Source organism: Notothenia coriiceps, unplaced genomic scaffold (genome assembly GCF_000735185.1).
Source record: "Notothenia coriiceps isolate Sejong01 unplaced genomic scaffold, NC01 NC01_scaffold00037244, whole genome shotgun sequence".
Lineage (NCBI taxonomy): Eukaryota > Metazoa > Chordata > Actinopteri > Perciformes > Nototheniidae > Notothenia > Notothenia coriiceps.
Genome location: NW_011369945.1, coordinates 15062833 through 15080785, shown reverse-complemented (window position 1 = coordinate 15080785; position 17953 = coordinate 15062833). Strand labels below are relative to the sequence as shown.

The window sequence follows — 17953 nt, the reverse complement described above, 5'->3', positions numbered from 1 at the left end:
CGACCTATGGATTTACAAAAAATGGTGTTAATTCTCCTCTTTATCCAGCAGTTAAAATCATTATAATAATTATATTAGCAACAAGGCTGTTAGTTAAAGGAGGAGATCAACCTTTTGGAAAATAGCTTGTGCGCTTCCTTTTATAGACTCGGATGAGAAGATCGGGTTAGGGTTAGGGTTAGGGAAGATCAATAACCCCCTTGTTTGATAAATGACTTCACTTATTTGGCATCCAAAAAAAATATTTGAGAACTTATCATATAGTTAATTAGCTTCACGTGTGTATCAATGGCTCCTACTTTTATTTATACTTTTCATTTGTAGCAGTACAACATTTTAATAAGTACTCTGTTATAAGTGAAAGTCGTACATTCAGGTATTGGCATCAAAAGGACTAGATTATGATTATTGATACATTAATGTTTTCATCACAGTTGGTACATGTAGAGCTATTTTGTATTACTTTATGTACAGCTGCTGGATATCTTACCCTCAAATAAATGTCAGTTTTCATTTATAAGTTGATTTACTTTTTATATTGGCTTAAAATCTGAATCTGCAAAGTAACTAAAGCTGTCCGACAAATGTAGTGGAGCTAAAAGTACAATATTGGTTGAAGTATAAAGTAGATCACTGGACCCACTAATACACATATACTGTTTTTGCAATACATAGTATGTCAGCATATTCACAAAAGCATGAGAAATAAATGACTCCATGATAATGATGGCAGAGATAAACAGGATGACGAGAATGACGGTAACATGATGAGGATGAGTGGAGGAGGAGGAGGAGGAGGGCTTGCTGAGTGGTGATCACAATTATGCTGAGCATGGTGTCTTCGGACTCCTGATATGAACCAGACTGACAGCGAGAAAGAGCAAGGAGGGAAAGAAAAGAGGAAATAAAAGGATGTATGAGAAACATGGAGATACCCTGGATCTGTCACTTGCTGGTAAAAATACATTTAAAATGAGAGCAGTGATCAAATTTGACAGACAACAAGAAATTGTAACGCAACCACTGCTTTCAGGTACAAGCAGGATTGAGTCATTAAACCCTTCAATACATAAGCATCCAAAACCGCAAAGAAGTTCTTTTCCCAGAAATATATGATCTATCAGACCCCAGAAATAAGACGAAATATCGTGTGTGTTTGTGTGTGTGTGTACATTCTCATTTTTACATCCTTTCTGGTACTTATCTGAGAGGCACATCAAAGGCCTCGAGAAATTAAGTGTATGATGAGTGAGCTCAGTAATTTTCCTTTTATTAAATTGTCCTGTTAAGGGGAAATTGGATAATGTTCGCAAATGATGTCTTTCACCATCTTAAGACAGAAAACATGTTGGGCTTCATGAATAAAACTATTAGGTGCTTTGATGTAGTTTTATTATTCATAATTCCTGCATTCATGGCTTGTTAGGCATATTCGGATGGATCCAATAACACTTTTAGCTTGGTGTTATATGAGAGTAATATTAATTTGTCCTTTGTTAGCTTATCCACCATTTGAATAATATGATTTTATAATTTACAATCCTTTCGTACAGTTGTCAGGTAGTATATTGATAATTAGGAAGGTTTTTAGAATAAAAAAGCTTGAAAACTATGCTATTAGCATGGGTTTGATCATGTTTCTAAATGTTATCTTATGTGTTCATTTTGTCCACAGTATGTGTTCTTTACGCACAAGGCATGGGCAACAAGGAGTGGAGAGAGGTGAGTGTTAAAGAGAGTGATTTTTGGTTTCATTGCCAACATTTATCCACATGTTATCCTTATAAACTTATATTTTATAACAGACCAATGGTGAAAACAAACAAGCAGTGGAAACACACTCAAATGCATCTTTATCTACTCCTAAATCTACTTCTGGCTAGCATTATCAAGCTAGCTATGGTACAATAAGAGGCAACAGCTATGCTAGTTGATATCTGAGGCTGTGGTTTTGCACAGTGATGCTTTAAAGGTCCCATTTCATGGCCATTTCCACTGATCATAATTCCATTGTTGAGGTCTACTAGAATAGATTTATATTGTGCAATTTTCCAAAATCACTTTGGTTTCTCATACAGCATCTCTGTAAACTACGTGTATTCACTGAATTTCACTCTCTGCCTTTAACGGCTCGTTGTAGCTCCGATAGCTCCAGCCCCNGCCGTTACGTTACGTCCGCGGAGTCGTTACGTTAAGCCCCCGCTGATTGGTCCAAATTGACCAATCCACGGACTTCCTCACACACACACTCAGTGTATGCAGCTCTGCTGATCTCTCCTCCCTGGCTGCAGGCTGATAACAGACAGTTGGGATCGCGGCGAAATTCTCTCTGCAGACCCATTCTCACAGCGTTTATCAACCTTTTTCTTACTCAATATCAAGCCACACTTATTGTTTTTACTTCGGCTGTGACTTTGTGTGTGCTCAGGGTGAGTTTGGCTGTGTTTCGCTGTCGCTAAACAAGGAAACCACACCTCCACGGAGCTCAGCGNCCCGCTACAACTCCGGTCGGTGACATCGCTGGATCTTCAGCCACTACCGGTTTCTTTCTGCTTCGGCTAAAACACCAGTGCCTGCATCTTTGGCGACAGGCTGTCGCCAAAGATGCAGGCACTGGTGTTTTAGCCGAAGCAGAAAGAAACCGGTAGTGGCTGAAGATCCAGCGATGTCACCGACCGGAGTTGTAGCGGGACGCCGAAGGACGAGTGGAGTTAGCAGTAGGTGGCTACTGCAGCAGTGGAGGTATTGAATATACAATTGCTCACTTAATACAAACTGGCAGACTGGTAGGCTAATATAAAGTCAGCGTCAAAACTCAAAGACAGACTGACATAGATAGAAAACAGGTTTAGGTAAAAGAAACAAAGGTTTTTGAGCTAGTTTACAGACGGAGAAGCGGCGAACAAGCAGCGCCAGCGTCCTCTCCCAGTGACCGAATATAAATATTAAGAGCTGATCCACACCTGGAGGCATCATGCTTGAAGATTTAAGGTTATAGTGGTTTGCAGTATTAAATGGAATATAGTTGGAAAGATTCAATGGAAAATACTGACGTGCAATTACTGCAGTGCTGTGATTCAATCACCGTGCTTGTAGCTGGCTGGTTGCTCGCTGACTGTTTTGTCAAAGCCATCCTTCTTCTTCAATATCTCATCTGATTCAATTACAGCTGGATGGCGTTCAGCTGAGGAAATGACGCTCTGTATGTTTGGAGAGCTTGTGTGTGTTTGTGCATGTAGGAAAATATGTTTCTTGCTGTGGAGCGATTATGATTTGCATTTTAAATTGTATTTTTGTAGAAAATATATTGTATTCTTAACCCCAAAGGGAGAATTTAAGTATAGTGTCTGTATGACTGATTGCATCTGAAAGTGTGTTTGTCTATGTCAGTGTTTGGCTGAGTATATTTAGCTCTTCTTCAGGCAGCCATCAGGTCTCCACTTTCTCCATACTTCAGTCCATGAATTCTGATTTCCCTGTCGGCTAATCAGATAAAGGTCCTCAGCTCCAGTCTCGAGGGATCGGCCAATCACACTTCACCACGTTAGCGCCATGGAAATGGCTCAGCCCATAAAGGCATCACTTTCTCTTCCCTGTCATAGGTTAGGGCTCTGCTTCACATTAGACACCGACTTTTGAAGTTAAAACTTAAAGATATAACTATATTTAAAATCTTTCATCCTACATTTCCCATAATGCATTTTGGAACAGCCTCTGCCACACAGTCATGGAGTATCTTAATGATGACTTCCTGTTGTGACAGACATGTCTTTACAGCTTTTTTTTGTAATAATAGTGATAAAGGGATGAAAAATACCTTATAAGGATGTGGAAATATAAAATAAAATTAAGGATTTGCTAATATTTCAATTTGATGCTTTGAAGGCACAAAATTACACAAGCAATTTATATTTGCTACATTTAATGTGACTTCCAGTATAAACCTTCTCTCCGAATAAAGATACAGAGATGGTTAATTGTGTTGGTCGAACAGATACAGATTATTATGTGTGTGTCTGTTCAACTCTAATAGATGCAGTACCAAATCAATTTAATAGAGATAAAGCTGAGTTCATGTTGCTGACAAACACAAAACCTAATGGACCAAATACGAGTCATGCATTTTGACTTAATGATTTAATCAGCGAAAGGTGTTTCTTATACTTGACTGCATAAGATTGTTATTAAAGTTGCCTCTTGTTGCTTTAAAAGGTCGAGAGGTGGCTTCTGCAGTGGAAATGCAAACAAAAAGCTGAAAGTAAAAAAAAATTCCGTCACGATCTGTCACACCAGTTTCCTGTATTATTCTGAAAAGTCTTCACCCCCCTGTGTTATGTCTGTTTACTTCCTGTCCCTGTGTCGTCCCTCCTGTTTGATTACTTGATTCTGTTCAACTGTTTTTTCCTTCCCTCCCCAGCTGTGTCTTTTCTTGTGATTAGTCTTGCATGTATTTAAGTTCTTGAAGAGTTCGGCTTTTTCGATGATGGAGAGTTGTGTGATTTTGTGTTTTGCCTGTTAAACCTGGAATCAAAGGTATTTTTGTAAAAAACTACTGTACAAATACTTTTGGGAAATAAGGGTCCTTCTCAAAAGTTGTCCATTGAAAAGGGAAGGCTCAAGTGTGTTGTGCCTGCCGGCTTCCTTTTCAAAGTCTACTCAGCTTGTCAATCTGCTAAAGGAGATGTCCACTAGTCCAGAGTCCACCCACACACAGCTGCTCCCAAATAATCAGCATGTCGTATGTGCAGGCTTCCTTCTTTATGATATGTTTGTTTGCCGTGTGTTTGCACAGTCTCTTGTTTTTCCTGCACACAATTGTACCTGTGTATGTGTGTGTCTTTCCTGCGTGTATGTGTGTGTTCAGGCGTGTTTGTCTGATCTCTTGGCTCCGTGTGTCACTGCTTTTTTATCCCTCAGCTCCTTGCCTGTCCAGCAGCTCTCTCATCCTATTAAGGATTCTCCTCCCAAAGGAGCCGCATGTCTGTGTGTGTTGAACATCACAGTCTGGGGCTCTGTTGCTGAGCCAAGTGGGATTCTGCGGGGCCAAAGCCTGCCGTCAAATATTAGTGTTTTTTGCCTTAATTGAGACATTCACCATAGGAAAGAACAGCTCCAGTGCTATGCACATCCTCAAGAGACAGCTTCCCCGGAGCTGACAAATCCTCTGTGTTGTGTGCAGAGAAATGTCCGTAGGGCAGATGGTTGCTCTCACAGAGGCTTGAACTTCGGTCCTTCAATATGAGGACATTATGTCTACTCATTATGCCCAAATCATGAATTTATTATGAATATGGGAATTGATCAGCCAGCAGAAGTGACAAAATGAGTCTCTATGTGTTCTTTTAGAAATATAAATATATACTCAGCCCAGTTTTTTCCTTCATTTAAAAAAGCAGCAATACATTTTTGGAAATTAGATTATTGCTAAGAGTTCAAGGACAAGGCCAAAAACACAGATTGTAAATAAAAAGCGGACTTGATCATCGTGATGTCATCCATTGGTTTGTGAATAAAGGTTTTGAACCCTCAAGTGTGGCGCACTGGCTGTTGCCATCTGGGTTCTTTTTGCAACCAGAAGTGACACAAGAGGGTGGAACTCAGTTTGCTTAAGGCTAAACTAAATATTTTTATGCAACCAAAGTGTTACAGTTTACTTTTATCAACTGAAAACGGTTTGATGGTTAAAGCTGTCGGACAATATCAAGGAGAGCATCCAGACCTGACATCCTGTCAATCAAAAGGTAGCCCCGCCCTTAATCAGACCCTGCTTTTTCGTCTATTTTACTCCATTTTGGACCTAATTCTACAATCCATCATAACGTTTTGAAGAAGACGTAAACTATTATTGAGATCATACATTTGCCAGAAAATGATTTGTGAGGAAATAAGAGTAGAAGGTTATTAGTAAAGTACGGTCTTATTTACTTATTCTTGCAACCAGGAGTCTGATAACGCTTGTGTCATTTTTGTCGTGCTGAGTTGGATATTAATTCTGCTGTGCGTTTGCTTGTCTCCAGATGGCCCTGTGATCTGGAGAATGCTGACCTACGCCCCCACTCGGCGAGCCCTCCTGGTGGGCTGTGGTCTTCAGATGTTTCAGCAGCTTTCGGGAATCAACACGGTCATGTGAGTGAGAAAACATTCCTCAATAATGTCACCTCCAATACAGGTCCCAATTACTCTCCAGGTTGGGCCTTGACAACAGACCTTTTAAAATTGTATAGAGGTCAAATGAGCAGCGTACAAAAGGGCTTAATGGGGCAGGTGTTATTTTGTCCGTTTGTCATCGTTTGATAGGATCTCTTTGACGGAGTTCCTTCAAATTTGGCACATAAAATGAACATCTTACAAAAAGCGACTCTGAAAGTCCAAAATGGTAACCTAGCACGAGTCCAAGCGCACAACACATACTCACTTCTGAAAGCTTCTACAATAGAGCATCTGAAAAACTGCTCAGGTGTTGGAGAGTTATAGCTTGAGGTCACACTCACGCGAGGCATGTCTGAACAAATCTAGCATCTCTTGTCCTGTTTAAGTTAATTTCACTTTGCTACACAACTCAATGTTGGGGTTTAAACGGTGAACACCATCCATCCATCCATCCATCCATCTTCTCCCGCTTATCCGTGGTCGGGTCTCGGAGGTAGCAGTTCCAGCAGAGAGCCCCACACGTTCCTTTCCCCTCATCAACCAGCTCTGACTGGGGGGTCCCAAGGCGCTCCCAGGCCAGCGAAGAGATATAATCCCTCCACCTAGTCCTAGGTCTACCCCTTGGTCTCGCGATGCATCTTATAAATCGAGAAATGTCCACACCTCCCTAGGGAGGCGCCCAGGTGGCATCCTAACTAGGTGCCCGAACCACCTCAACTGGCTCCTTTCGACGCGAAGGAGGAGCGGTTCAACTCTGAGTCCCTCCCGGATGACCGAACTTCTCACCTTATCCCTAAGGGAGACGCCAGCCACCCTGCGGAGAAAACCCATCTCGGCCGCTTGTACCCGCGATCTCGTTCTTTCGGTGAACACCAAGAAAGCCAAATGAAAATGCTCAGAAGTAAAAGTACAAGGTGTTTTTAGTAAAATATTTGGTGGTATTCAGTTGTCCACAAAAAGCATCCGCATAGCTTTTGAAAGTAAATAGACGATGAAACTGCAATGTTCTGCAGACCAAATTCAGTTCATTACTCTTATTTTGAAAAGCCAGAGAATCAAATTGTTGCCCAAATTGCATGAAAGACATGTTTATAAAATCACTATGGAGATACTTTGTGAATCGTTCTGCTTATAGACTTCTTCCTTCATTAAACCACAGTGGCAATCAAGGCCGTTCCTTTTCAGACAGACATCAACACTGTCTGACAACATGCAGCCTACTCAAAAAAGTTTGCTCAACTTTTGCCACCAAAATAAAACAGTTTGACTCTGGAAAGTGTTTTAGCTTCTGAAAAGCCTTGAAATGCATGGACCTGTTGCTCGAATCTGCCTCAATGGATTGCATTGTATTGTTTTTGCACCCTAAGCCAGAACGCCACATCTTGCCACATAAAAATGTGTGTACCGCTTCAGGCTGTGTTGAATTTTAACAATGGATCAGACTGATTGTATGGCCTATTATGACTGTATATATTATGACCATTATAAGAGGAGTGCTTCATCATTTTGGCCCTCGAGGTCAACCTAAACAAAGACGATTCATGACACTGACTCTGTGTCAGCAGCCACCCCTTTCACAATACCTCTAAACAAATGTATTTGGTTCCGCAGCACATTATTATATCATAAAACATTTTCTCTCATCTCTCATAACACACCGTGGACCAGTGGTGTTACATCACGGCCGGCTTGCCTACGAAAAATCCGACCACCTTTTATTCTTTTAATCTTTCCATTGTGTAATCAGTCTCTGTCTCAGCGCCCCTTTGAGATGAACTATATTACAGGCTGTGTAAACAATCTCTGGATATGTGCTGTTACTTAGCAACAGGCGAAGGTGAGAGCAATAGGAGGAGTGCTCGTGCGGACCGTGTCTGCATGAACGTGTGATTTAAGGTGGCACTATGAATGTGTGATTTGTGTGTGTGCGCACATATGGGACTGAAGGTATGGATGTGTGTCCAGAAGTGACACACTGGATCCGTCACGAATGTCTTTAAATACTCGTATGTGTCTCTCTAACTGCCACACTGTATATCCATCTTCATCACTCGAAAAGCAGAGGGGACAAACTAAATCTGTCATAGCTCCGTCCCTATCCGATTTATTTCTGAAAAGGGTTATCCGTGTTCGCAATGACCCGCAGCATTTCAATGTGTTTTTGATCAAGATATTGTGTTGTGTTTACACCTGGCATCAAAATAAGTCTCTGTTCTACAAATTCAAACCCTGACTGCCCTTTCATTCGCACAAACTCCCACTGTGGCTTCCTTTGGCGATAATTACATCCTTCGAAATTGACACTAAAGACCTCATCCTGCTGACAATCAATGTTTGAGGATCATTTCAGAGCGTGCTGTTTGTTTGCTTTGTGCCATTTCTTGTGAGAAGGTGTTCCAGCGACGCATCAGTATTACAGCTCATTGTCAAAGAGACTGCACACCTACACAGTTATTTCAGCTAATTAGATCTCTATTCATATTCAAGGTGAGCAGAGATTTGCTGGTAATTACATGAAGTCGCCGAATTCCATTTTGATTATAATGACTCAAAAAGAAGATATTCCTTTGGAGGTTGTCCAAGTTCAGTGTGGATGCTGCGTTTATGTCAAACTGAGTTAATGTAATTAAAAGTTTCCGACTTGAAAAGAGCTTAATTATCGGGTTCTAAGATTTTTTTATGTCTAAAGATCAATTTGGAAAAACGTGAAACCTCCAACATCCAACATTCGCATTATAAAAAAAATCATAAAATATCAACAAATATAAAAAGATCAAAAAGGCAGTCATATGAACACCTCTAAAACTCAATGATTCACAAGTTGTGTCTCATAAGATGCATCACTTTCATATTGTTTATGCACTCTAATATATTTGTCCTTATCAAATTCTATTTTCAAATGCAACAAGCAAGAATAAGTAACAATCCGTTTTTGTTTTTGTCTTCTGTTCATTTCTCAAAATGTGTGAAAGATATCGTACTTAAGTATTCTGGGAGAAATTGAGTCGATACAGGCTTGATGCAGCAGACGGACTAGACATAAAAGCAACAGGTAAACAGCAGAGACGAGGAACAGAAGTCATAGCAGGATAGAAGGTGACCCAGGACACTAAAAGGTGACGAGGTGCATGAAGGCAGCAAGACACAGCTGATTGAGGGACGATCAGACACAACAGGTGTGCAGGACAGCTCATTATTATACTAGCATTTTAGCACTTCCAGTTCTCAAAGTCAACAGGTTGAGGCCCAAAATAAGGTCTATGGTTATCACAAGCTTACCCAATATTAACCTTTTGCTCTACAAAATAAAAGTAAAAAGTTTAAAAACCCTACTGGTGTATTTCTGAAGCTTTGATGTGTCTATATAAAGACCATTAAAGGTCATCATGCCGAACATTAGCAGCATCTGAATCTTTAAAAAAAACAAATTTAGACAATCCCTTTAAAATGATAGCCTGATCTGATTTGATCCATGTTTTGCTGTATGTTTTACACATTATGGATGTTTGTTTGTTTCTTCCTGAATTGACGTCACCCCTCCTGTGTGCGTCTTCTTACCTCTGTATACTTTGCCAGCCTGTCTGTTTACCACCTGCCTTTTTTGTTTGTGTGTGAAGCTGCCAGATTAGCCCTATTAGCCGGCGAGATATAAAGGAGGTCCGGGGAGCCAGTAAATCAGCCGGGCTTAGAGACAAGCCCCCCTCTCTCTGTGTCCCTCAGCTGCTTTCCCTGATTAAACCAGCCGGGCAGCCTCAGAGAAAGGAAAAGGGCAGCGGGAGTAAGCTGGCAGACTTGTAAAAAAAAAAAAAACATTTGCAAACCAAACTAGCAAGCACATATTGTCCGTCTGTTACAGTCTGTTCTCTCAAGTTGGAGAATTGACAGGAGCGGATTGATGGAGTTCACAGATTTCTTTTTATGCTTCTGCGCAGGCGACAGACGTGGCCGGAGGCGGAATCTGTCGTCCTGTCAGTCCGCCCCATTTCTCCTGAGCACCATGTCTCAGGAGCGCCTGAAGGGAATAATTGTCTCACACCTCCACTTGGACTTGAAGGATGAATGATTAGATTTTAATGGTCAAAGGTAACAAGTTGAATAGAACCTCACAAAATGTGTTTTTCAATCATTAACATGGTAGTTATGATAATTTCATGCAGGAAAAAGGATCAAGTGGTGACGTTTTGGATATGGATGTAGCTTGCAATTTGACTGGTTTGTGGATGCATATATTCATTGTCAATTTTAGTGTAGAAGTATGTAGTATGTACTTAACTGAGTGTTGCAAATATACCTAGAACCAAAAGGTGGAATGCTATAATTGTATTAATGATGGAAATTTAGTTTTTTTTTCCTGCAACAAAATCAAAAATAATTTGGCCTAGTTTAAAAGTTCTGTGTTTTTTTTAATTCTTGATCCCTATCTGCAGTTCACATGATTTTAATTGGGAGGCTCAGGTGCACAGAAAGAGAGACAGGCTGTAAGTATAGCAAGGGTGTTTTTGAGACTACTCTCATGGGAGGGGTGTGAATCCAGTGGTCTCTTATCACACCATGTCCCTTCATTTGAGCAGCATGACTAACATACAGCTCATTGCATCAGTTAAACTCATCAAGTTAGTATTTTTCCAACCTAATTAACGGCAAACTCTCCCAAAGATGCTGCTCAGATGATCAGTGCTTGCTCAGCTGCACACTTGCTTGCAAATTACACTTGGTGCAGGTCCACATCACACACTGGCATGCAAATGAGTTTCCTCAGTGGTGCCGTCTAATCACATGTATTTATGCAGAGAAGTTCAGATGAAATTCATCCAAACTTTACACATAATTAGCAGTGTGGGTAAAATGGCTATTTATATAAATCGCAGATGTAATTCATGTCACTTGGGCATCACCACTTTTCAAAGCCTTACAGTGGGTTATTTAGAGAACCAAGAACATGTAGCCACTTACCAAACGCATACAAACCGTAATGCATTATAAGGTTACACTACATCGGGGAAGACTTAATGATTAGTGCATTTTTGATGTAAATCTATGGCCAACAGGTGCAAACGCGTTAAAAACATTGTCGTTATGAGAAACGTGTTTCAGCTTCACAAACGATGCCAATAATAAAACACACATTTTTCAAAACACTTGCAAAAGAAGAAAACTTAACAACACGTGCAGCATTTAGTAAACATTCACCAACTTGACGAAGCATTTCACTTACTAAAAGTGCTGCAAACACAAAACGCTTCAAATAAAAGACATATACGAGGATTAAGACATAACATGACAATCACAATATGTTGAAGAGCCTTTGATGTATATTTCATTAAAGATTGAACTTCTTAGTTAATTTTAGGATTGACTGATGCACAGAGAAATGTTTTAGTCCTATCATTAAATCGTGGGATGTTTCAGGATAAGGTTTGGGTCGGAGACAATATTGTTGGCAAGCCTCAGTATAATATTATGGTTGAGTCATGAAGCTGCAAAATGCACAGCAAGACACCACCTTGTTTAAAGCAGTTTGGGTTGAACTCACATGTCAAGCCCTGTATCTCTGGACTCTCTGGTTGTTAGATGAATAACCTGGCTGCCCTCACACACACACACACACACACACACACACACACACACACACACACACACACACACACACACACACACACACACACACACACACACACACACTCTGGTCAGCGAAGCCTGTGTGATGAGAGATGTATTTGTCGATAGTACATCTCTCAGGAACCGATGAGGTGTCAGCTGGTGTGTCTGGTCTGCTTGTCTTTCTACCCGCATGAGTTGGTGTCCCTGAATGCCTCCCCGCCTGAATTACTGCCACCCTTCCCTCTCTGTTGTTCAGGTCATAAATGTGGCACAGCAGAGGGTCAGGTGAGATATCTCCCTCCCTATTGGCCACTGGATCATTTTCATTATTATAACCACATCACCTATGCAAAGGTCAGTTGAAGAGGGCTGTGTGTTTGTGTGGATCTTTTTCAGGCACGTTAGCAGAATCTGTTGACAAAGCGCAGGGGGGAAGAAAACGGGAAGAGATTAATTGAGCGGAAGAGGGCAGGAAAAAGAGACGGATAGGAAAGAGGGAAGAACAAGAGGGCGGATGGAGAGATGACAGTGATGGTGATGAAGTGGAGGAAGGTGTGGAGGGGGATCAAGGCAGATGACAAGCAGAGAGAGTCTGAGATAGATTTAGGAGGAAAGATAAAGGGACCAGAAATATTGAATACAAAAGAAAAACCCTGTGTTCTTTCATTCAGTGTGTTGCTTTTCCTTTGTTCGCTTTTATTAGCTGCGGTTCACTTCTTGTCTGTTTGGTATATGTTAGGTTACCTTACTCTTCATGGCGTAAAATAAAATTGGTAGGGAAATAACTGATGAAAAGTTCAGGTGTGTTTCCTCGCCAAACTCCACAGGAAGTAGCCAGATTGTACTGGTCAAGATAGAGCAGTTATTGACCAGAGAATAATCCAGAGCAGAATAAAACCCTATTTTGGAACATAATATTGTAAAATATTTATACAATGAAGGATTTGAAGGTAAAATTGCTAGGTACAGAACGTGAGGAAAATGTTTTGTTTTATTTTTTGTGCTTACGCGATTAAATTCTACATGCTTTTAAGCCAAAAATAAGACAACAACAGGGTTTACTATAATCCGATGAGTAAAATAGAATAACATGATTTTTATTAGCTTAAAATATGCAAAATAAATAACAAGCTGGGACTAAAATAACTAGAATTTTAAAGGCGTCTTAAAAAAGCAGATGAGGATGACTAAATATGATCAAAACAATATGGAAGGCAGGACTAAATACTAAATAAAGATTTAATAAACAATAAAATGGTTTGGAAATGTGGTATGTTTTAATTACATTCTACAACCCACAGATGCCTTGAGAAACCACTATTTTTGTAAATCAAGGTATTTTTCTATTATATTATAAATAGAGATGATATAGAATTATATGATGTGATATTATGAGTGTGTTGTCAGTGAGGTGTTTGACAGGCCAGTTGGCACTCACAGATGGTCCCACTGACAAATGTCATGTTGGAAATGTCACCAACGCCAGTCTTTACATGGTCACTCTGCTGGCAGGCCTGCCATAATCTGGCAGAGCCCATTCAGGCAGATAGTGCGCATGTTGAAAGAAATGCCAAAATCGTTTTTGATTGTGTTCCTTTGTGTGTTGGTATGTTTTCAAGCGTTCATAAACAGCTTCATCAATCCAACACCCGTCACTGTCTCTAATGGATTCACAACAAGATCCTGTTTGATGAGAAATATTATTATCACATTTGCTTAACAGAAGGAGTGTAATTTGTGAAGCATGCTTATTCTTTAGATGCCATTTACAATGTGTATAATACAGATATTGTCACAATCTGTCTGTGTTTTGTTTTGTCTTGTCTTTTTCTGTCTTTGGTTTCCTGTTTTATTTTGAAAAGTGTTCACCCCCTGTCTTGCCTGTTGCTTTCTGTCTGTGTTCCCTCCTGTCTGATTACCCGATTGTGTTCACCTGGTGCCCCTGTGTTTTCTCCTCCCTCCTCACCTGTCTCTTGTTTCTTTGATTAGTCTTGTGTGTATTTAAGTTCTGGTTTTTCTGTCTGTCATTGTTAGTTCCTTGTTTGTCTTGACTGTGTTCACGGGGAAGTGTTCTGTTTTTTCTAAGTTAACCTTTAAATAAAGGTATTATCTGTGAAATCTGCATTTGGATCCTGTCTGCTTCACTCACCCTGACAGAAGAAACTAACCAAAGATGGGCCCAGCAGATCCATTCGAGGTGGATTTACTTAATTTTACATTTTCATTGGCTTGCTGCTATGGCAGGTGGAGGGGAACGTCCAGTGTTCAGCAGAAAGAGGCTGCTCTGGCAGAGGTGCACCAGGTGGCAACAGAGGAGCCATGTTTAGTGAAGTTCTTACCTGATTGGATTTTGGACTTCCTCTCGACATGTGATTCCCGGCTAGCCCCAGGCATGCTGGCCCCCTGCCTCCCAATTCCCTACCTGACACCATACGTCTCGGTTTGTTCTGTCTGGAGTCAGCCCCTGCTTCTTCTCCATTTCCTGCTCCTGTCCCAGTATCCGTTCTCGGTACTTGTCTGGCTTTTGGAGGTCCACAGAGCCTCCAAAAGGCTCCTAAGAGAAGGAATCGCAAGTCCAGATTAGCAGCCCGAGCTCCAAGAAGCCCATGCTTTGGGCTCCAGTATAGGCCCTAGGCAAGCCATGGTCCGCTCCAGTCCGTCCCAGCAGCCGATGGTTCCGGCTCCAGAACCGCTCCTGCCACCCCATGGTCCTGTCCCGTTGGGGGTCCCGCCGACTACTGTTTTGCCGGGATCCCTGGCAATCCCACTGTCCTGCTCCCGTTGGGGGGTCCCGCCGACTACTGTTCTGCCGGGGGCCCTGGCCAACCCCATGTCCTGTCCCAGGTGGAGGGTTCCCGCGACTACTGTTTCATGCCGGGGAGTCCTGGAAACCCCATGTCCTGTCCCGTTGGGGCGGCGTCCCGCCGGACTACGTTATGCCGGGGTGCCTGCCAACCCATGTCCTGTCCCGTTGGGGGTACCGCCGAACTACTTTCTGCCGGGGGTCCTGCCAACCCCATGTCCTGTTCCGTTGGGGTCCGCTAGGAGGCCTGCCAACTCTGTGGCCTGTTCCGTTGGGACGTCCCGCCGTCACCTGTCTTGCTGGGGGCCTGCCAACTCCATGTCACTGTTTCGTTGGGGTTCCACTGAGGTCCTGACCAACTCTGCCTGTCCTGTTTGGGGGTCTGCCAAACTACATGTTCTGCCGGGAGGTCCTGCCAAACCCATGTCCTGCCCGTTGGGGGTCCCGCCGACTACTTTCTGCCGGGGTCCTGCCAACCCCATGTCCTTGTTCCGATTTGGGGGTTCCGTAGGAGACCTGCCAACTCTGATGTCCTGTTCGTTGGGGTCCCGCCGTCACCCACTGTCTTGCTGGGGTTCCTGCCAACTCCATGGTCCTGTTTCAGTTGGGTTCCGCTGAGGGTCTGCCATACTCCGTGTCCTGCCTGTTGGGGGTCCTGCCAACTTACTGTTCTGCCGGGGGTCCTGCCAACCCCATGTCCTGTTCCGTTGGGGTTCCGTTGGGGGTTCCGCTGGGAGTCCTGCAACCCGCATGTCTGTTCCATTGGGGTTCAGTTGGGAGTCCTGCCACTCCGATGGCCGGCGGCCTGTGGGTCCCGCTCGACACTGTCCCCGGGGGTCCCGCCCAACACCTGTTTCGTGGGTCCAGCCGACCTGCTCCGCCGGATTTCCTCCCAACGACCAGATCACTGTCCTGTTGGGGTCCGCCACACCCTGCTCCGCCGGATTTCCTGCCAACAACAGTTGTCCTGTCCTGTTTGGAGGTCCTGTCGAAACCAGCCCTTTGTCCGTCGGGAGGTCCCACTGACACCAGCCCATGTTCTGCTCCAGTGGCCACGATCTACGCCTGACCCGCCAGAGGTTCCACCAGCTCCCTGCTCTCGATCCCAGTACTCTGGCCCGATCAGCTGACAATGGAGGGGGGTCCCATCGCGGGCCTACGCGATCTTCCTTCCCGTCCTCCGTGCTGTCCGGCGCTGCCTTCCTGCCTGGTCCTCCGGAGCTGTCGGCCGCCTTCTTGCCCTCCTTGGCCCGGCCCCTGATTCCCCAGCCGCAGGTCTTCGCCCTCAAGCCCGGCCCCATGAGTGCCGCGGTCTTCGCCCTTGAGCCCGGCCCCCTGCTTTCACCGGCCCGCGGCCCTCGCCCTCAGGGCCGAGCCCCCTGTGTTCCCTATCCGCCCTTTTAACTCTGCCTTGCCAACCGGGCCGTCCGCCTGAGACCCCCACCATGAACTCTACCTTGCCCCGGGCCGTTTGCTCGAGTCCCCACGTTCCTCGTCTTCTCTGTTCCCCCGGGCGTCCGCCCGATTCCCCTTCCTCGGCTTGCTTTACCCCCTGTCTTGCTGTTGCTTTCTGTTTCCTCTGTCTGATTTACCCGATTGTGTTCACCTTGTGCCCTGTGTTTTCTCCTCCCTCTCACCTGTCTCTTGTTTCTTTGATTAGTCTTGTGTGTATTTAAGTTCTGGTTTTTCTGTCTGTCATTGTTAGTTCCTTGTTTATCTTGACTGTGGTCACGGGAGAGTGTCTGGTTATTTCTAAGTAACCTTTAATAAAGTATTTCTGTGAAATCTGCATTTTGTCCTGCCTGCTTCACTCACCCTGACAGATATTGAGTAAATTACAGACAATGGTTGTTTATAGTATAGAAAGCAGACAGAGAAATGACAGCCAATTTGCTGAAAGACTGTGCGCTAATTTTATGACATAAACACATATGTGTCTTGTTGTTTGCCTGATTAGACCTCTTTCTCTGTAGTGTGCCTGGTGAATCTCTCTCAGTCCTCCTGTTAGTTTAGTTTATGTAAGGCAGTGCTATCACACCTTTTAATACATTCATATTATGATTATGTGGAGTAAGTGCCTTCCTTTTGGCGGGAAAGTCACACGTATACAATTTTTTATTTTTTTTATGAAAAGTGGCAGGAACTCCATTTGGCTTGCTATCGCCGTCTCACTGGGACAATAGCAGGAAAGCCATCATTAGTTTATTAGTAACACCTGTTGCCTTCACCTGTAATAGACGCCCAGCTGATTGCTGTTCCTTCAGCCTGAAATATAATCTCTTACAATCTCTATCTTGAACAGTATGGGTTTTTCATAATATTAAATACTTGCTTCTAGAAACTTGGAGATGTAACTAGTCCTCCAGGGCTAGGTAGACCAGCTAATATGACTCAGCCTTAGCACATGGGCCAACTTTATCATGTGATCTGCCAACGAGCCCCGCATCTGCCTGCACTTCCAATTGATGACTTTTTCTGCCATTTATCTATATCTTAAAAAGTCAACGCTTATCAGCTCCTAACTGACATTAGCTCAAACTTGTTTGCAGTCGCGGTCGCGTAACGGGAGTGTGTTCAACTAGATTAATGCTCCAACAGAGGGGGAGTAAATACCAAATGGTGTTGAACACAGGCTAAGCCACGAGAGCTTCCTCCATTCCTGTCCAGTTTCAAAGTTCAACGCTGTCAACACAGTCAACACACTGCTCTTGTTAAAGCCGTACAGAACTATGTGTCTAGTGTGAATTCCCATTCAAGGCAAGATGTGATCGGTGCATAAGTGTTCTTTCATCTCATAACCCCCACACAGTGTAATCAGCAGGCTAACCTACTTCACCCGGGCTGTCTGACAGGCGAGAGGTTTACTGAACCAAAACGTTTTAATGAATGGCTCCTATGGGAGGAAATTCAGCAGTGTTTGATATTATAACATATTCATTCTTGTGTGAGTGCAAACCTTCCTTCTAGGTGGAAAGCAGTGGTCACCTACCCTCAGTCACCGGTACGTGAGCGATACCTCCGCACAACCCTCTGATGTAGATCCTTTAGTAAAGCGGCCAGGTGGTCCTCGGTTTAAGCTCAGGGATGTAAGGTGTCCATATTGTTTGTGGAATTTGGTCTGTCTCTGGCATTCCTGGCATCTCCAAAGTTCCTCCAAAAGTGCAGGTGCAACTAATGAAGGCTAATGCACAAACTCCCAAGCGTGTTATTGGACCATGCTTCTACCTCGTGGTCTTAACCAGTTTAGCCCCAATGCCCCCCGGTACCGGGGGCAAAATCGGCAACATCTGCAAGAAAAAGCGTCCTGAGGGCTTTTCTTAACTTTAAACCAAACTATGAATGTGTCATTACCCAAATTAACGGGAAGAACCAGCTATCAGGACAATTTAACCATTTTTA

The 17953-nt window shown here is 43.2% G+C and overlaps 1 protein-coding gene across 1 annotated transcript in view; it reads left to right on the top strand.

Moving 5' to 3' along the window:
- Positions 1-17953, top strand: part of slc2a13a (solute carrier family 2 member 13a) — a 95219-nt gene that overhangs the window by 60033 nt on the left and 17233 nt on the right. Inside the window, exon 4 of the mRNA XM_010793691.1 lies at positions 6018-6126. Coding sequence (XP_010791993.1) covers positions 6018-6126 — 109 coding nt within the window. The remainder of the gene's footprint in view (positions 1-6017; positions 6127-17953) is intronic.